Genomic DNA, 22121 nt, shown 5'->3' on the forward strand with positions numbered 1-22121 from the left:
AGTATGTTTCCGAAAACCAGGATGTCCACAAAGGTTTTCTCAGCTTTTATAAACTTCCTGACTAAACTTCAGAGACACTAACTAAGGTTATTCTGGATGTTTTTGTTGCCTAAACATTTCTCTGGGATCAAAATTATGCTGCTCTTACCTTTGATGGTACATGTACCATGAGCAGAAACATTTCAGGCATACAAAAGAGATTAAAAGACATGTTTCCTGGTACATATTTTGTACACTGTGGAAACCACTCTCTGGACCTTGTCCTCCAAGAAGTTGGATCTACGGTTGCTATGGTCACAGATGCATTGAACTTTGTTCACCAATGCACCATTCTTCTGAAAGTGCTATAGATGAGCCTTTGCAATGAGAATATCATGTTGCAAGCCCATGTCTGTTGCATCAAGTGAGAGAATGCTCAGCACACTTCGCTGTTTGAAGACCTGATTCCATACCACAATGATGCAACACCATCTGACACACTGTGGTGAAATGCATGTACATAAAAACTTGTGCAATGAAAACACTTTACACATCCTCTTGGAAAATTTCATCACCAAAACCAATGAGTATGGAAAACTTTTGGGAATGATTTGAAGCATTAGATTTCCATATATAGTAATAAAAATATTATTGTACTGATGTTTGTTTTGATATTGAGATTTTAAAATAATCAGCCTTCTTTATAAAAAAATTTGTACCCGAGTTTGCTCCCACTAAGCAAATTTTGTTCCTGGGCCACTGTGTGTATGTGCTGTCTGGTTAGGAAGCTTGCTTCCCAGCTACATGGTTTTGGGTTCAGTCCCACTGCGTGGCACCTTGGGCAAGTGTCTTCTGCTATAACCCCGAGCTGACTGAAGCTTTGTGATTGAATTTGGTAGGCAGAAGTTACTGCCATGTGTGTATATGTCTGTGTATGTGCTTGTGCCTTTCTCAGAAAGAGAGAGAGAGGGATATATTTATATATGTATGTGTATATATATATATATATATATATATATATATATATATATATATATAGTGTGTGTGTATACATATAGGCATATATACATACATTTATGTAGGTAGAGTATATATATATATGCATATACATACATATACCTATGTATATACATATATATATATATATATGTGTGTGTGTGTGTGTGTGTATGTATGTATGTATGTATGTACATATTTATATGTAATAATATAAATAATATATAAATATATGCATATATCCATACATATATGTACATACCTACGTCTATATGTATACATACATGCATATATGGGTACAGAACATCAAAAAAACGTTAAACACAATGAGAAATGAAAACATAGAAAACAAACTTTTTTCGAACAATGAAAAAAACAAACAGAAAAACGAAACATGCAACATAAAGAGTATACCCCTTCGTCAGTTGTCCCTGTTTCATCTACTCTGCATTTCGAAGGCAAGGACAATACATGACTTCATTGAAACAGTCCTTCCCGCAAAGCAAATTAAATAAAATTTGGGATTTTTTGCGAAGGGTGAAAGTGTTAACAAGAACAGGACAGTGAGAACAAGACAGTAAAAACAAACGGTGAGGGCTGTTGAGCCAAGACGATAGAAAAATTATTATGAACACTAGGTAGACAAGCCATGAGGAGACAGGAAAGGCACCTCTTTTCTTTATGAAGGAAGTGGACAGAAAGAACGATCCCCTTTCGTCACGTGTCAGCAACAAGAGAGTCAAGGAGGAAGAGTGAGAGAGAGAGGGAATTGTGAAAGGGAGAGAAAAACAGAAAGGATGAAGAACAAAGGAGGGAGAGAGATAGACAGAGAAGAGATAGTAGAAGAGTGTGCATCATGCATATATGTGTATATACATATTAAAAATGGGGAAGGCCAGTTTACAGGATTACTTCAGGTTTCCCATCCATAAAGGGTTTAGCTTTATGGCATATCTTCAGATCCCAAAATCTGTTGGCCCATGACCTTTTAAAAATATGGAGGGGGAAATGCCTCACTACTCAAAGGTAACAATTGGGTATTATCTCTCTTTGCTATTGGCTATCAACTTCCGGATGTGCTGCCATATTGTGGGCTCAAAAAACTAGCAGGAACCTCCTGAAATCTAAACAGGGCCCGAAAATCTCTGTTCTGGAGTTAAGAATGTTCTCTGGTTCGAGTGAGTCTTTTAGGATTCTTACACATTCAACTGTGCATAACTTGCAACACTTTGTCCATTTGATGTAGGGACCTGAGTTTTCAAGGATTTTCCATGAGACCAAGTATGGAATCCCATCATCACTTAGTTACCAGACATGGTTGGCTAGTGGTATTATGAATCTCCTTTCCGGAACTCTGAAGGAGGACCTGTGGTTCGAGAGACGTTGCTTAAAAGAGTTCTTGGGACATCCAATGTATCTCCATGGGTGTGTTGTTGGTGCTGTACCTGCTGGTATTGTTGTTGTTGCTGGTGCTGCCAACGTTGTTGTTGTTGGAGCTGGGACTGGTGGTATTGGTGTCGCTGGAGGTTGTGGTGGTGTCAGTAATGGTATCACCACTGCCCATTATGCTGAAGGCACTCTTGTTGCTATTGTTGTCCTCATCATTAGTGGGAGAGTTGCCATTGCTGCCATTATTGCTGTTATCGCTGGCAGTGGCACTGGACCTATTGCTGCTGCTATAGGGGTTGTCAGGTGTGCTACTGTGGATGTTAGGGAAGCTGTTGATAATGCTGGTGCTGATGGCAATACTGCAGTTGTTGTTACTGCTGTCAATGACATCAGGGGAACTGTCAATGCTGTCCTTGGTGCTGTTATTGCTAATGTTGTCAACTGTGGCGATGGTGGCAGTGTTGTTGGTTCTGTTCTCATGTCTACAGTTGCTACCGGTGGTATTACCAGGATTTGCTAGTACTTTGGCTTCATAGATGACCCCTTTGATTTTGCAGTGGCCTCCCACCAGGCATCTGTTGTAGTCCCTACATGAACATACTGTCTTTTTCTGTGGCGTAGAGGCACTAACTAGGATTCTTTTAATATTGGAGATACAGTTAAACAAGACTCTAATGTTATGCCTGTTGAAAATGGGCCTATACCTATGGGAGCTAGTGAAATGCTTATCTCTTAATTTAAGGAATATTCTACTCACAGGCATTTTTGTGTTAAGAAAGAGGTGTGGGGGAAAACCAAATGGTATTTCTGTGGCACTTCATTCTGTGGTTGTTGGGTTCCGGCATGTAGGAGATGCGATCCCTAAATCTGCTGGTAGCTAGGGCCTCATTATAGTATGGGGCTGCTGCATTGAAAATCTCTTGGTTGGAGGAAAGGTTCGTAATCCTCCTACCAATACCCTTTACCAGGTTTTTTAACACAGGGGGGGTGTGCAGGAGGCTGTGTTGATGTATGTTAACCTCTCATTTGGTTTGTGGTAGGGTCTGTATGTACCAGAGCCGAAGTCGAGTGGGACATCTAAGCAGTCCGCAGTTGTGAGGTTGGTCTTTATGATGATTTTTCAGTCCCATAGAGGCAAGCATGGTGATTAGATCTTTTCTAAGCTTGTCTAATGTATGCCCATTTGCTCCCCTAGAGATGACGAGGACATCATCTCTGTACAGGCCAAAGAGGACAGAAAGGAACTTTTTCCTAAGGGTATCAAAGATATACAACCTAATGAGATCACATATGTCAGTGCTGTCAAAGGCTCCCATTGCTACATCAAAGGTACCCATGGGGTCGGATTGCTTGACCCATGCCAAACATTTGTTGAGCATCACTGTCTTTCTGGCATGCATAATGACTTCTATATCTCTGTCGCTAATGTTAGTGAAGCCCCTAGTGAAAGAAAACACTTTGGCCAGTAGTCCTTTGGTATAAACTGGTAAAAGTCAACTATATCAAACTGGGTGCACCTTGCTCTGTCTCTTCCCTTGTTGGTGTTAAACCATGCAGTCGCTTCGTTGGTGTTGCACCATAGGGAAAGGTTGGTGGCCCTCCTTATGTCATTGATATCTTTCAATATGTGATTACTTGCCAGACCAATCTTTGATTTGACCAGATTGATCAGGCGGCATTTAGGATTTGAGGCAAAGTTCAGTTTATGATCTTTTATGGTAATGAAGGCGTTTCTTTTAGCTAGGATCTCTACCCTATTCGCTATCTCTAGTTCGTTAGCTAATTTTTTGGCTTCACTTGTGATATTATATGTGTATGGGGAAGCGCACCTATAATCTTCTGTGATATTATTTTCTAGTAGTCTATCGTAAGCTAGGGTGTATATATCCTATATAAGATTTTCGTCTTATCAGAGAAGATTAGGGACCTGAGTGTTTTAACAATTTGATGTTGGCCCAGAGCTTGTTTTGGATGGAGGAAGAGGACTTACAGAATTTTAGCTTGGGAAGGGTTCAAGGTCCTTGATTTTGGGTGGGTATTTCCATATTCTTATATAATTAAATGATTGTGATCTTCAAGTATGAATGAGGAATTAGATAAGGATTAGGAGTTGAAATGTAGATTTATAAGGTTATCGGGGATTACTGAAGGGGTATTGTGGAAATAAGCTGTGTGGTTGTTTAGGCATTTGGATTTGTGGTAGAATTTGAATGTGTGAAAAAAGCGTTTATTATGTGTGTATGTGCATCCATAGATTTCTAATGAAATAATAGGCAGTGAAGAGAAGCCGTCATAAGAAAACTTTTAACTACCTCTATTCCTTTCTCCCCCTCTCTCTACCTCTTCCTCTCTCGCTCTCTCAAACGCATACACGTGCAAGTACACAATCATTCAGTAAAATATAACTCATGTTCATCAATGTTTTGTAAATATACCATGATTTTCACTGGGGTTTTAGGGTCAGGGTTAGGGTTTAGGGTTAGGGTTCGGATTAGTGTTACGGTTTTAGGGTCAGGGTTTAGGGTTAGTGTTAGGATTAGGTTTAGGGTTAGGGTTGGGTAATCATGCGAGTGTTAATCTGAAAAATTACAGATATGTGAAAAGTACCAAACCTGCCATCTATTATAACTTTTGTTCTGTTTAATATATACATAGATTATGCCTCCAAAGAAGAGAGTTTGTTGGGGAAAGAAAGCAACCAGTTTAAAATGACAGCAACAGACTGCAGCAATTCACCACATTCCAGAAGCTACTTTGAACATAATGCAAAATGGTGCATCAACATCTTCTGCGAGGAAATGCAACTCTCAAAGCCAACCCATTAAAAACAGACTAAATTATAGATTATGATTTCGTAGTTATTGTAGTATTATACAACTTCTACTCGTCAGAGGTTGTATAATACTACAATAACTACAAAATCATGATCTATAATTTAGTCTGTTTTTAAGGGGTTGGCTTTGAGAGTTGCATTTCCTCGCGTTCGGTAAAAATGTGCTTTTTATGGTAGTCTGACCTTAGAGTCCCTCATAGCGTGAGGCATTATTGTATAGTAATGCCCTTATATATATATATATATATATATATATATATATATATATATATATATATATATATATATGCATGTATGTATATATAAATATGTATGTATGTATATATATATATATATATATATATATATATATATATATATATATGTGTGTGTGTGTGTGTGTGTGTGTGTGTGTATACATTACTTGTTTGCAATGAAGCGATAAGGTGTTACTCAGGCACTCAACTATGAGTGCATCTTATGGTGGAAACAGCTGTAAGCTTATAATAAAGTTCATAAGATAATTGTTTATTCCTTTGTCATCTAATTTTCATATATATATGTATATATACATAAATGTCAAACGATGAAAATGAGTACTCAACACTGCATTGGTGGATATAATTTCTTTAGTTGTGAGTTAAGGTTATCTTTGGTTTCTTGTTAAGAAAAGTAAGAATGTATCCTAGTGTCTTAACAATTTTTTGAGGCACAACAGTGAGGTAAGAAGTTTGCTTCCCAATCACTTGGTCTTGAGTTCAGTCCCTCTCAGGCAAGTGTTGTTCACTATAGCCCTAGGTCAGCCAAAATCTTTGGATTTGGTTGGTGGAAACTGAAAGAAGCCTGGGATCTTTCTGAATTGACGGGCACCACTTGTTTTCCTAATGAAACACTTTCAAACTTGGGATACTGGTAGAATGCATCATATAAAACATCTTTTTCTCTTAGCCTTCTTAACAAAAATTTTTATATTGCAAGTTATTTCATGTTAAAGTTGTCGTATTTCTGTAATTTCAACCAATCACTGACGTCTATTCAGCTGAAAACAGTTACTGCTGTTTTTGTAAAAATAATTTTTGCCGGTGTCAAGGTCGATATTCCCTGGTAATTATATTGTTATTCCCTAGTAAGGGTTTAGGGTTTTAGAGTTAGGGTTAGGGTTAGGGTTATGAATTAGGTTATGGCAAAAATAATCATAACCCTAACCCTAACCCTAACTCTAAAACCTGAACCCTAACCCTAAAACCCTAAAGCTAAAACTAGTACAAACACACGAACGATGTTATAAATAACTGTACCGCTGATAGTTGTTGTTGACAAACAACGGCACTAATTTTATTCAAGGGAAAAGATCCCATTACACCGCACAACGTGTGGTGTTCACAATTCACAGCAGTAATTGTTTTCACCTCAATAGACGTCAGTGATTGGTTGAAATTACCGAAATACGACAATTTTTTACATGAAATAACTTTGAATACAAAAATTTTTATCTGTTCTATAACACAAAATATACAAGTATACAAAGTTTGAAAGTGTTTCGGTACCAAAAACACTACATAAAACATAAATGAAAAGTGGTGCCCATCAATTCAGAAAGATCCGAAGCCTGTTGTATTTGTTTATATATATATAAGTATGTGTGTGTCCTTGTATCTTTGTTTCCCACTACTGTTTGGAGAAACATTATCTCACTTGGAAACAGGTGAGGTTTGGTGTTAAGAATATACATATACATATACATATATATATATATATATGTGTGTGTGTGTGTGTGTGTGTAAACAGTGTGCATTTCCATTGTTGGTGGGATCAGCAGAAAAATACTTCATCTAGCAGGAGATAAATCTCCTTTATTAAATTCAGGCTTTAAAAGTTCTGATAGTACAATAGTCTGAGAGCTTGTTCAGCATGTTGTGTACCTTCTTGCAATTTATTACAATAGTCGGCTGAGCTTGTGTAGCATGGTGTGTACTATCTGGCAGTATTTCTGGCTCAAAATGAAACATTGCTGCTCTCTGAAAAAAAACAAGGAAGAATGAGTCAAAAATGGAAATGAGAAAAGGAAGAAAGACAAGAATTGTGTACCTTTGGTCTGTTAGAATGTTTGCAAAACTGTATGCTTAATCTTGAGATGATGGTGTTCAATAATAGAAACTTGTCGAGATGCTTGCATTTTGTGAAAATTTCAGATCTAGAATTCAATAGGTCAGTGGAGTTCTTTGATTTAAAGAGGATATGAGTTCTTTCACCTATACAAAGCCTGCACCTCCAAAGTATAGTGTGGGTTGTTCCATGTTGCCCACTTCATGGTGTGTGGTAGGTATTTTTAGTTTTCAAGTCCTAGATATAGCTAGCTAACTGAGTAGAGTTTTCTTCATGTGTATGTGCCAGAAAGAAGACTGTTGGTTATACATTTTGTTTTGAGTTTGTAGAACTGAGGTGACCTCAACTTCATATACTTTTGAGCTAACCATGCATGCCTGGTCAAGTGGGCAGGTATTTGGGTTTCTGAAGTGGGCACTTGATGTGACTTATATTTAATAATATTCTTCATGTTAGGGCAGCAGCTGTAAGAAACTTTCATTGAACGTCTGTTAAAAATTTTCTTATATCTATAGCTACATGGGAAATACTTATTTATCAAGGCTAGGAATTTTCTATCTATGTTTATCTTACTATTCAATGACACAGCCAAGAGCAAACTATATAATCTTCCTAGGTCTATTTTTAAGCTTTGTACTTTATATGGTAAAGATGCAAGCTTTCTTCTTCATGCCACTGTTATCCAAGGTTGTTATTATAGTAGGAAGCTGCCTTATTGAATATTCCCTTAGAGGAAGAGAGATAAAATAATCTATTACTAACATTAGGTATATATATATATATATATATATATATATATATATATATATATTTATTTATATATATCTGGGTTTGTATGATTGTGTATAGACGAATATATTAATCAATAGAATTCCAACTAAGTCTGATTTTCACATTTTATTATTTGCGCTTTTTACAATATTGAAATAAGCCAATATTTTCATGCATTATGCAATCATCAGGTTTATGTAGTGAGTCATGTTCCACAAATTGTGAGACAGTTTCTGTTTACCAAATGCCTCTTATAAGATATTGATGAATTGAAGGCTATGGAATAAGACACATTTGTAAAGTAGTATTGATTGGAACCTAATAGTTGCAGGATGAACAACTTCTTAACTAAACACAGCCACACCTGAAGACGTTTTGGCTATTTATGGAACGTTTAGAAATGCCTCATTTATTTTACTTCCATGATATTCCTCTTTTTATAAAACTGAAAGCTTTTATACTAGACCAAAGTAATGGGTTTTGATGTTGTTTAGCCTCCAAGTCAACCTGATCCAGCAGAGTTCCAGCTATACTCATGCTTTTTTTTTTTTTTTTGTAGACAATGTAGCTAGAGTTACATTAGAATTACATTATACAGTGTATTCTTTTTTAGTAAAACAGCAGAGTATGACTTCAGAATATTTGGTTGTTTTTTATAGCAAGTTAAGTGATCACTTAGAGATCTTGTTCAAGAATTCTTTTGACAATATGAGGCAGTGTCATCTAGAAGTATCTTCCTTTTACAATATTTAAAGAATGAAGGTATTCAATAATGAAGTTGACTGGATTCATGCCATAGTGCCAACTTGTCAGGAGTGTCTTCTCATAAGGTTCTGCAGTAATCTTGAAAGGTCATTTTAGGAGTAGAATATCTCTTTTGCAATCTTTCATATTCTTTCAATGGGTTGACTACAAAGTAAAACTTGACATACATGGATGGTTAGGAGGGAGGTGGAGTGGGGTGGAATGCTGGACATAGTTTTGTATGGAAAGAATTGGTTTTCTATAGAAGAAGACATTTATCCAAGATGTCCCACTGTGATTGTACACTGAACTTCTTAAACACTTCCTGCCAGCAATTTGAAGACTTCAGGATGCTGCTGATAATATATCATCTCTTCATTGCTGGGTTTTCATCAACATTTCATGTAAAATTTTATGTTAATATGATTGCAGGAAGAAGACATATCCAGAAAATAACCATGGCAGTGAACTCCAGAGAGAAAACTATAACCTGGAATGAAATCGACAAACTTCTATATTTCTTTTATGAAGAAACGACATCTTTAATTCCTGATCTTTGGGAACAAAAGTCAAAATCAAATAATGAGGTGTCTCTTACTCATTGTTTCTATTTGGGATTGAGTCAATTATTAGCAAAAATCCATTCCAAACATGTAAAAATTGATTCCAATCAAGATGATGACCACCTTAATAACATTCTGTCTGATATCATTGGTAATTTCCCTGAAGTAAAAGTCAGTATTATGGCACAAGATAATAATATTCTACTCGAGAGTTTAGTTAAGGAACAACTTGACCTTTGTGAGAATTTTGTTCATTTACAATTATCCGGAGTAGGACCTCCAAGATTTCAACCTGAGGCTTTCACACAAATATCAGGTGCTTCAGGCAATGACATTTTAAACATTAATGAGCAAGACCAAGTTGTTGCATCTTTCCATCTACCATGCAAGCTGAAACTGGACATTTATTCTGAAAATGTAAATATGTGTGATGTTGGTGCTGTCATAACAGTTCAGAATCATGGAAACTACAATGAAGATGTGATGGCAGTGTGCAATAACGACTCAAAGTACTTACTCTGTGTCAAAGAACCAAGTAGAGACATCTATTCTGGTGATCAAAATAGCATCCAAAAATATGTTGCTAACATATTTTACCAATGTTTTGATAAAGCTGTGTATTTAAAGATTAAGTCAGTGGCCACCACATTGATTTTTACAGGTGAGTCATTATTTTGATTGTTTATTGAGTCTGTAAATTTACCATATCTTTTGGATTCAACATGAGCTAATGAGGGGTTCTGTACATGAGCATTTATTAGCTAGAAACAGCAGCCAAATCTTCCTCATCACACCCTGCTGTGTTAAGGAAGTGCTTTTAGAATAGTGCTGATGGATCTTCATTGATTTCAGCAATGAATGTTTTGTTTTTCAAACCGAACCTCCTACTCATTGAATTATAGTGAGTATTCCACAAACATACGTACTCTTAATATAATCATCAGAGTCAGTGTGACACTGTGTGACAAGGCTAACTTTAATTGAGCAAACCAATGATTTAAAGCATTTCAACCATGACCATCCTCTCTTTTTTTTAAGCTATCTTGAAATACATTTTCTAATATATCCTATAAGATGGTACAGTGTGACTGGATGAAGATTTTGCTGCTATTTTTAGCAGGTCAAGTGAGCAACCACATATAATATTTCTTAACTAGAGTGCATGACCATTTTGTACAATATATTTTGAATCTATTTTAGGCTAATTCTTTGATTTGAATGATAATTTTTTTCTTACAGTTTTCCATCTATGCTAAAATAAATAAACCCAATTAAAATTTGTTCCAATTATATTTCCTTTTGTTTTGTTGAAATAAAAAATGTTTTTTTATTATTTTGTAATTTTTAATTAACCTGGTATTGTTATTTTAAAAATAAAACAATACCTGATTATAATGGCTGTAGGTTCAATTATTTGATCAGATAACACACATTGCTCCCATCTATTTATCTGAAAAGGAGTACTGCCTCACAGACTATTTGCTCAAAATCTTGCAAAGACATGTTGATGTTTATCATACACTATATGGATGGTGGGAAGGATATGGTGCAAATTCACGTTCATGAAGAAGGAATTTCAAGTAGAATTTTGAGAAATCCTGTTACAAAGTTTCTATTGTTAGAGTGGTGTGAGATAGCAGAAGATTCCCACTCTCTCAGGCTGAATTTTCTTGATATTTTATGTGGAGTTGACATGTTCAGTGATGAGTTAATGACTCAGTGGATTGTAGGAGATATTGCTCAGTCTTGAGTTAATATAATTCGGTATTTTCTTTCATTATTTGTTGAGTCCAAAAGAAGCACTACCCATGTCCTTGGCAGGCTTTCCAAGATTTGTGAGGTTGATGCCACTAATGTTCTGTTGCAGGTCAACTCCTGCAAGAAAGACAAAAACACAGAGAAAATCCTAAATGGAAGATATTCTAGAGGTATGAGACCATCTAGTTGTGAAGAACAGAGACCATTGTAGTAGTATAAAGCAACAGTATACATAAAGAGTTGAATAATACAACAAAGTATACTGCACTGTGTCTGGTTTAATTACTCCTTAAATTTAAGTAACTAATTCATTATTTAAATGTTTCTTCATCACAGAAATTATCTTTCATGTTGGTAAAGTTCTGTTTATGATAAAACCAGAGTGTTATGTGTGTTAGCATAGATAGCAAACAAAACTGGCATGGAGAATGGCGTGAAAAATATCATAAAAACTTGTTAATTATTATATTTCTTCAATAAAGGTCAACTTGGCATCCCTATGGACACTGTTCTATTCTCCATTGTACAAGCATTGAACCAGTTTATGGATAAACAAGTAACAGAGAGCTGTCTCAAGGAAATACACATTGTTGATTATTCTCCTGAAACTTGTAAAGTCATGGAACAGTTCCTCACTATATACTGGCCAAAGAAAATATCACCAAGGTAAGAGAGTTATACAAGGTGTAGTAGTGTAGGTAGCTAAATAGTTGAATGATTTCCCTTGCAAGAAAGATCATAGAGTAACCTCCCTTTCCTAAGTTTCTCGAAGCATCTGTGTCATGAAACATGATTCTTAATTATTCAAGAAGCTTAACAGTTCTCTTGGAAGGTTCTAGAATGTCTATCATTCTATTAATAAAAACAGCTTGCTAACCCAGCTTTTCACTTATTAATCGACTAGACTTAGAGCCATTCACATCATTACTATGTCCGTCTATTTCTCTATGCCACATGACTGAAAACCACCACTTGGCTGTTATTTCTACATTTTCTATCTCTGAACTTTCTTGCATAGATTACTTCATTCAACTAGATTCTGTAATTTGGTTCTATGTATCATCATCAACCAGTAAATAAGATATAATTTTATGTAGTAAATATATAGATCTTGAATTTATTCTTTCATCTCTTTATAAATTCATGTATTAACATATATGAACCACATCAATACCTTGAACTGACTATATATTCCCACTCCATTAATTGGTGACCAACCGATGTGGACTCCGAATTCTACCCTGGAAAATAATCACAAACTAATTGGTTACCACCTGACATATTCAGTTATATTCTACTATTTTTCATGTCACAATTTTCTTCAACTGAATTATTTTCAACTCAAACGATGATGCTATCTGCTATGGATCATCCTGTATCATCAATTTTCACAGGAGACATCACTGTCTAGTTTGCCCAGTTAGAAGCATTTTTCTCTTCAAACAAACATAATTCAGACCAACAGCAGCTCTACATTTTACTTAGCTCTATACCCCCATCATTAACTGGAGAATTGTAAGATATTATTACAGCTCCACCGGCAGATGCAGCGTATTCATCAATTAAAAATGAAATTTTAAGACGAACCTCACTCTCTTCTGTAAAGAAGTTTCAAAAACTTTTCAGTGATGAGCATTTAGGAGACAACATCATTGAAAATGCTCAGAAAAATGTGGCAGCTCACAGAGGACAATTGTGCTGAAAGTAAGTTGCTGAAACAACACTTTGTCTCCAGATTACCACAGTATGTTCAAGATATTCTCACCCATTTGACCGATGTTAGCACAGTCAACCAACTTGCAACATTGCCAGATAAAATTTTGGAGTATACAAAATCCACTCCAGAACAAAACAACTCTCCTTTCCCAGTTGCTACAGTTTCCTCTGAATTTAAAGAATTTCATGAATCTACACAGAGGACTATAGACAAGCTAGTCACAGAAGTTCAGCTCTTGCATATCAACAATTCAAAAAGTTCTTCACTATGTTGCTATCGTTGTTCTAATTCCCGTTCTCTTAGCAGATCAAAACCTTTCTGCTGGTATCATTATAAGTTTGGCTCTGCAGCTAAGGAATGTATTTCACCTTGTACATTTAAAACTCAGGAAAACTAAAAAGCCGAACTCTGAGTGTGACAGCAGTTCCAAGAAAATTTTCTCCTAGTCACTCATTTTTCATACTAGATTTTCAAGTCTAAGAAGGAATTTCTAGTTGATTCCAGAGCGTCCTGAAGAATATGGCCGTCTAAATTTGTTAATGAAAAAGTTTTTGCTTCTGACATATCTCTTCAAGCAGTCTGCAGCTCTCGTATTAAAACTTTCAGTGAGATTTCGCTCACACTGGACCTGAATCTCAGACGAAGTTTTTAGTGGGTTTTCATCATTGCTGACCTTCCTCATCCAATTTTAGGAGCTGATTTTCTCCACCATTTTTCACTATTAGTGGATGCCAAAAGTAAGAGACTTATTGATAGCAGTACATTGTTATGCGCTTTAGGAAGGCATTTCAATTCCACTTCTGTCAGCCCACTATTTTTTATTGCGGATGAACTAGACAAATATCAAGCCTTGCTTCATTCTTACCGTGAGTTAACAAATTTAACTTTTGGTATTAATGCTTCAACTCATACAACTACTCATCATATAACCACCAATGGATCTCCCGTTTTCTCGCGTCCTCGACAATTACCACCTGAAAAACTTAAAGCAGAGTTCAGTCACACACCTCAAAAAGTAGCTGATCCATTACCACTCCATTTAGTGAAAAAGAAATCTGGTGATTTTAGACCTACTGGTGACTATAGACAACTCAATGCTATTACCACTCCAGATAAGTATCTTATACTACATAATCAAGATTTTGCATCTTCTCTGCATGGTTGCAATATTTTCTCAAAAATAGATTTAATACAAGCATATTATCAGATTCCTGTAAGCCCAAATGATATTCCAAAAATGGCTATTGCAACTCCGTTTCGGTCATTTGAATTTCTTACCATGCCCTTTCATTTAAAAAATGCCACCAGTACTTTTCAGAAATAATACATGGATTAGATTTCGTCTCTGCCTATACTGATGATCTTCTCATCGCTAGTTCTTCCAAGAAAGAAAATGAGATTCATTTGAAGCAACTTTGCGAAAGGCTTTCTCAATACAAAATTCGTGTCAATGCTACCAAATGTATTTTCAGTGTGCCTTCTCTCACTTTCCTTGGACATACCATTGATAAGAATGGAATTAGACCTTTGCCAGAAAAGTTTGAAGCTATCGTAAAAATTCCAGTTCCTGTTTCATTAAGTCAGCTCAGGCAATTTCTTGGATTAGCTAATTTCTATTGACACTTTATACCTCATTGTGCTGAAATTTTATACCCTCTCAACAAATTGCTGCAACACCACAAGAAGAAAACAGAAAGATCACTTTAACTTCTACTGAAATACAAGCTTTCAACAATATTAAACAGAAACTCTCTCATGTCTCCATGTTGGCTCACCCCATTCCTGAAGCTGAAATTTCTCTTGTAGTCAACATGTCCAAAATTGGCATTAGTGCAGTCATTCAACAACTCCACCATGGCGAATGGCAACCTCTGGTATTTTACTCTAAGCAGTTAAAACCAGCTGAAACTAAATATAGCACACTCAGTCGTGAACTGTTAGCTATTTACCTCTCAGTTAAACACTTCCAACACATTTTAGAAGGGAGGAACTTCACAATATTTGTGGACAATAGGCCGTTATCTTTCGCTTTACACTGCAAACCAGATAAATTTTCCCCTGAGAGACATTCGGCATTTGGATTACATTTCACAATTCATGAGTGATATATGACACATCCCAAGTTCTGAGAGCATTGTTGCAGATTCTTTATCCCGTTTACCTGTCAATGCATTATTTTCAACTGCAGAAATTAACTTGGATGAAATGTCTGAAGATCAACCATCCATTGATTTGAATAATATACAGCAACCAGAACTAATTCCTTTTGACATCCAATTTTCCCCAGTTGCGACATCAAACAAACAGATCCTTTGCGATATTTCTTCTGGTAAACCTTGCCCTTTAGTTCCTGAAAAGCATCGCTGTGTCGTTTTCTCAGCACTACACAATATTTCACATCCAGGTATAACAGCAACATTAAAGCTTATTTCTGCTCGTTTTGTTTGGCTGAACATGCGTCGAGACATAGCTAATTGGACTCGTACCTGTGTCGATTGTCAAAGATCCAAGGTACATAAATATATTTGTGCACTGTTATGTACTTTCTCCACTCCAGATGCACTATTCCAGCACACACATGTTGATATAGTAGGACCTTGGCCTGTGAGTCAGGGCTACATCATCATCATCATTGAACGTCTGTTTTCCATGCTAGCATGGGTTGGACGGTTTGACCGGGGTCTGGGAAGCCAGGAGGCTGCACCAGGCTCCAGTCCTATCTGGCAGTGTTTCTACAGCTGGATACCCTTCCTAACACCAACCACACTGTGAGTGTAGTGGGTGCTTTTTACATGCCACCAGCACAGGGGCCAGAGGAGGCTGGCAACAGCCATGATCAGTTAGTGGTTTTTACATGCCACTGGCACGGAAGCCAGTCAAAGCGGCGCTGGCATCGGCCAGGCTCGGATGGTGCCTTTAATGTGCCACTGGCACAGGTATCACAGCTACAATTTCCATTTGATTTTCATTTTGATGTTGATGTACTTGACTCAATAGGTCTCCTCAAGCACAGCAGGTCGCCCTATGATCCAAGGTACTTTTGAATGAGCAGGGGCTGGTTATGTGAAACTGGCTACATGTTTTTATTAACCTGTATCAACCATTTTTCCTGCTGGTCAGAAGTCATTCCACTCACAGACATCTCTTCTTTAACTGTGGCACAAGCTTTAGTCACAGGATGGATTTCTTGTTTCAGAACACCCGTAAAAATAACAACAGACTGCAGATGTCAATTTGAAGCTAAGCTTTTCCAGGAGCTTACCGAGATTTTAGGAAGTAAACACATCCATTCAACTAGTTACCACCCAGCTTCGAATGATATGATCGAAAGATTTCATCAACAGCTTAAAGTTGTGTTGTGTGCTTCTGCTGATTCATATCAATGGATTGAATTTCTTGCTACTGTTCTCTTGGGTCTCTGCTCTTCTATCAAAGAAAATATTTGATATTCTCCTGCAGAATTACTTTATGGTTCTTCCTTGATGCTGCCTGGTCAGATGATTGTTCCTGCAAACACACAAGATATTGACACTACAAGTTTCGTTGAACGCTTTCATGATTATTCGTCAAAGTTACTATATATGAACACCAGAAAACAAGATGTTACTTGATTTGTCATGGCATTATCTTAATTGATATTTACTTGATCCAGTTATCATTTAATTATAATCTTAAGAACAGTTCCAGAAATTTGATTAAAGAAATGTTTTTTCCTCATCACATAAATATTATAGTATTATTAAATCATTCCATCGCCACTACTTTAATTATGATATCAGGAACTTGACATATCCTTTTGTGTAGATGGCAACCCTAGGTAATGTTCCTGAGTCACAGTAATGTTAATAGTGACAATAATGTTGATATTGTAATTAACACACATAAAGAAATTCCTTTTATTTTTCAGAAAAACTTACCAGCCACACTCAATAAATAGGGTCCCAAGATTCCAAAATACTTCAGTGAATCCAGCTGTCCAGAGTTTGGATTATTCCACACATCAGCTAAACAACCTTAGTTTGCATGGAAACCGCAGGTCAGTAGCAACTCCTAAAGGGTTAAGAAACAGAAATGTGAATGCTTCTGGGGAACGCAGTGATCAAAATCAAGAATGTCAAATTTGTTTCCAGACATTAACATTTAAAAAGACACTGAAATGCAAGCATAGTTTTTGTCAACATTGTTTAGACACCTGGTTACACATCAAGAAATCTTGTCCTTTATGTCGTGCACCAGTATAATAAACTATACAAGAATTGGTCCTGAAATACTTGCATACTTCTATCTATAAGTTTGTGATTAATAAATATGTCAATATTTATCTCTTTCTACATGTTGTTGTTGAGTGCACATATGATCCAAGGTGACATCATAGGATATTTGAGAAGACCAACCACCATAAGCTTTGAGCTCTTTATCTGAGAGTGAATAAAATATAGATGTTGAGGTTACTTTAGCTGTAGATTGTGCTCTATTCTTGCACTTAGTCTGAAAGAGAAAGTCTTGTTAAGTTAGTTATAACTTGGCAAGAAAAACACTTCAGATTTCATTTTACACTCCTCATGGTGACCTAACTCATCAAGCATTTCCTATGAACTAATTGTTACTGGCATAAATCTTTAGCTGTTTCTTTAGATTCTGAAATTTACCCTCATGATTAAAGGTATTCCAGTCACAACCATGTCACGTTTAATTCCAAGGAGAGAAAATGTCTTGCAGCATTTATTATGATTTCATATTCACTGCTCATCTCATGAATTTTGATGAACTTTCACTTTCATCCTTCTAACATAGAACTGCTGATAAAATAAGTACTGGTCAACAAATACTGGGCTGGGCCAGTTAAAAAAGTAAAATAATGTTTGTTATGGATGTGTGTATGTGTGTGTCTGTGTATATATATATATATATATATATATATATATATATATATATATATATATACACGAATATATATATATATATATATATATATATATATATATATATATATATATATATATATATATATATATATATATATATATATATATATATATATATATATATATATATATATATATATATATATATATATATATATATATATATATATATATATATATATATATATATATATATATATATATATATATATATATATATATATATATATATATATATATATGTATGTATGTGTGTGTGTGTGTGTGTGTGTGTGTGTGTGTGTGTGTGTGTGTGTGTGTATAGTAGAAATTTACAGAAAAACAAAAGATGAAGACAGGTGTATAAACAACAAGCAGGGAAGGTGAGAAAGTCTTTTATGTTTCGAGCCTATGCTCTTCAACAGAAAGGAACACGAGGAAATAAACAGAGAGAGAATATATATATATATATATATATATATATATATACATGATTAAGAAGCGTTTTTTGTATTAGGTAAAGACTGCATCCAGCCATCAACATCATTCAATGCATCACTGCATTTTCGTACTCAATACAGAATATGATATCTATATTTTTATCTCCTATTTACTATTGTAGAAAGGAATTAATGATAGAATATTATAATTCATAACAGTCTTCCCTGCTGAGAAAAGTCAGTCCCAATGCATTTAAAACATATAGTCTTTTAGATAAGGGGTCCTGATCTCAGTTTTCTCGTCTCTTTTTGTCCTTGAATAGCTGGTGTTTTGTTACCCATATTATTCTTATTCAGGTACTCTTCATCAGTTGCTAATCTGCTCATGTTTTCATGTGCTGGACTGTGAACTCTGTTTCTTTGTAGATACGTTGATTCTATTGGTGTACTGCCAGGGTTGGTTCCCTGTTGATTGATTATTTGTGAGTCTTGTAGTTCTGTGTTGAACTCTGTTGAGTTAGCTCTGGTTGTGTTTGTGTGCTATTGTTGCTTCCTTGAATGAAAGAGAGTCCTGGTGGAGCGAGATTGTGTGTTGACACTGTATCCACTCATCTGTTTCCAAATTGTACGCAGGCAAAGTGGGGAGAAATCATCTCCAATAATTTAACATTTTCTACAAATGGATCCCACTTATTTCTGAGATGTCAGCAATGCAGGATTAAGCTTCCAGTATTCTAGAGGAATTCAGGTAGAATAGTTCTTACTGTTGATGATATTGAAGGTTTGAATATTCATTCATGAGTAGTTGTGTTGGTATCTGTACAGAGGAGTCCTCTCATGGCTGATAGTGCCATGGGAAGGGCCATCAACCATTGTCTTTTATTGAGTTGTAGAGAACATAGTGCTAGATTTACGGTCTTCATGACGGTGCCCTTGGTCCTTTCATATTGGCCGTTGCCTTGACATTGATAGGAAGATGTTTGAGTTTTCATTGTCCCATTAGTGTGAAGAAAGTCCTGGAGCTTCTTACCATCAAATTGGGTTCCTCTGTCAGAATGGATACATCTTGGTGATCCAAATAGTGAAAAGAGGTTGAGCAAGTGGGAAATTAGTTTTGGTACTCATGTCTTCACATGGGTATGCAAATAGGTACCTTGAGTACTCATCGACTGTTACCAATAGGTAGCGATATTGTGTGGTTGATGTCAGGGTACCAACAAAGTCGATTGAGAGGCATGATCTCAATGCCTGTATCAACTGATCCTTAAGGGGCTTATGGAAGCTGGGTTTGAGTTAGTTGCATGTAGAGTAAGTGAGTGTCATTTCACAGATTTTGTTAACAGAGAATGGCAGGTTTTTTACTTTACAGTAGTGAAGCAGCCATATCACTCTTGGGTAGTACAGTTGTGTGTGAAGAGTTATCAGTGTTGTCATATCTCTTGTGGCTGCATATCTTGATAGTACATCTGCTGCTTTGTTTTAAATTCCTGGTGTGTACAAGATTGTATAATTTATGTCTGATAGGTCCAAGCGCCAGCATATAAGTTTTTCATTTTTGGTCTCCTTTGTTTGTTGAAGATCATTGCTACTGTGTATTGATTGGTGACAATGTTGCAGTAAAAGGAAGCATGTATTAGGTGGCACTATTTGTGGCAACATTCTACAATTGCACAGGCTTCTCTCTCTACAATGACTTGGTGTTTTTCTGTCTTTGAAAGGGGTGTTGAATAGAAGGCTACTGGTCTTCCTTATTGTGACAGTGCCCCTCCCAAGGCTTACTTGGAAGCATCTGTTAGTGGAAAGCAGATAGTGGAACTGCAAGTTCGAGCATATCTAGTAGAGCTTATTACCTTTTAGGATCAGGTACTGCTGAATTTTCAATAATGTGTCTGAGGAAACTGATTTGCTTCTGAGAGAATTAGCTCTTGCCCTTGTTGATGGTCATGTCAGATGTTTCAGCTGCCTGGATAAATCTCCTGAGGTTATTGTCATATTTGTATTACTCTGGGAAATTGTGGCAGCATTGGTACAACCAAAGGGGAGGCATTCAAACTCATACAGTCTCCCCACTGCTTCGATCACTGTCAGTTTATAGTCTTTGGGTAGAAGTTCCACCTGGTGACATGCAGGTGTCATGTCTATGTTGCTGAAAACCTTGTTTGCTGCTATTTCATTTAGAAGATCATTGATCCAGGGAGTAGGGTCTGTATCCAGTTGTGTGTAGATATTTATAGTGTTTGAGAAGTTGATCACCAGTCTTTTCTTCCTTTCATTAGATGTCACGAAGCTTTGAACTTGCCAAGAGCTATGGCTTTTCTAAATTATCTTCTCTGAAAGCAACCTGTCTATTTCATGCTTAATAAACTCTGCATCTCTAGGACTGCATCTTGAAGTTGTGATTGGTTTGAGCTTAGAGGTCTTAAAGACTGGAAGTAGTTCATATGCAGTGCATTTGAGGCTTGACATGGACATGCAGAATGACACAGGCTTGTGCATGTCCTTGAATCTTGAAGTCAATTGTGACTGCTGAGTGTTGACTGAAGGTATCGATTCTGATGATGATTCAGTTCCAAGCAGTTGATCATTTTGCAAGCATCTGCCAACATCTTGTGGACTGGTTCAACTTTCGCAGGTGTCCCCAACATTTTAGCATCTCCCTGGCTGAACTCTCGGCTCTTCGATGTCTCCGATACCGCAAAGATATTATCATAAAACCAGCCAACAAGGGTGGAGCCATGGTGGTGTGGCACACAGACCTCTGCAAGGCTGAAGCTCTCTGCTAACTTCAAGACACCTCTTTCTATAGCCCTCTGCCCTCCAATCTCATGCCTAACTACCAACAGATTGCATCCTCCACTATCCATGACCTCATTTCCTCCCACCACTTCCAACTTCATTGTCCACACTCCACACACCCCCACCATTTACTTCCAAAATCCACAAGCCCAACAATCCTGACCGCTCCATTGTCTCTGTCTGCAGCTGCCCTAAGGAATTGATCTCTAAATACCTCAACCATGTCCTCCTTCCCCAGTGGCTTCCCTCCCCTCCCACATCAACAACACTAACTATGCTCTCCATCTTTTTAACTCCTTCTCCTTTCCTTCTGGCCCATCTAAACTTCTCTTCACTCTTGATATCGAGTTTATATATGGTGATCCCACACAGCAAAAGACTTCTTGCATTGAAACACTTTCTGGACCTTCAACCCAACCCCCAATCTAACATCTCCACACTTCTTTGTCTGGTTGAACTTGTTCTCTCCCTCAACTGCTTCTTGTTTGCAAGGAATTTTTACCAACAGATCTCAGGAGTGGCCATGGGAACGAAAATGGGCCCCAACTATGCGAAACTGTTTGTTGGCTACGTTCAGGCCCAAATATTCTCACGATTCACTGGTCCCACTCCTGAACTATACAGTCATTATATTGATGACTGTATCGGTGAAACCTCACTCTCCTGCAAACAGCTAGACTCCTTCCTCACTTTCGTCCAATCATTCCATCCTGCCCTTGAATTCTTCTGCATGATTTCTAACTCTTCCATCACATTTCTCGACATTTCTGTCAGTTTACACCATTCCGCTCTCACTACCTCTATCCACTACAAACACACTGACTTGCACTCTTACCTTAACTTCTCCTCCTCCCACCCTACCCACACCAAGCTCTCCACCCCCTACTCTCAATTCCTCCATCTGTGTAGGCTCTGCAGTGACAACCATGAATTTGAGACTCAGTCTCAACTCATGGTTCGCCACTTCATCCTTTGTGGATATCCCCTCACCACTATTCACACTGCCCTTGCCAGGGCACGTTCCATGGACCACCATTGCCTGTCTCCTATTTCCCCTCACCTATCACCCCTCCAACACACCATTCTCCGAGCCTTCTGGTGATTCCAGTCTGACCCCTCCACCTCACACATCTTCCCCAACCTATT

The 22121-nt window shown here is 36.9% G+C and overlaps 1 protein-coding gene across 9 annotated transcripts in view; it reads left to right on the forward strand.

Annotated features, from left to right (window-relative positions):
* The window catches only part of LOC106875006 (uncharacterized), a 60473-nt gene that overhangs the window by 7976 nt on the left and 30376 nt on the right, over positions 1-22121 (forward strand). For 6 of the 9 annotated variants that reach the window (XM_089362584.1, XM_089362581.1, XM_089362582.1 and 3 more), the window contains 3 exons: positions 9230-10021; positions 11601-11784; positions 16743-16871. In XM_089362584.1, coding sequence (XP_089218710.1) covers positions 9256-10021; positions 11601-11784; positions 16743-16871 — 1079 coding nt within the window. In that variant the 5' untranslated portion in view covers positions 9230-9255. Of the gene's footprint in view, positions 1-5019; positions 5138-9229; positions 10022-11600; positions 11785-16742; positions 17157-22121 lie in introns of those variants that run through there. The other 3 variants (XM_089362579.1, XR_016244263.1, XM_089362586.1) reach the window with 3 other exon arrangements.

This window comes from Octopus bimaculoides, chromosome 14 (assembly GCF_046866305.1).
Source record: "Octopus bimaculoides isolate indiv1 chromosome 14, ASM4686630v1, whole genome shotgun sequence".
In the NCBI taxonomy this organism is placed as follows: domain Eukaryota; kingdom Metazoa; phylum Mollusca; class Cephalopoda; order Octopoda; family Octopodidae; genus Octopus; species Octopus bimaculoides.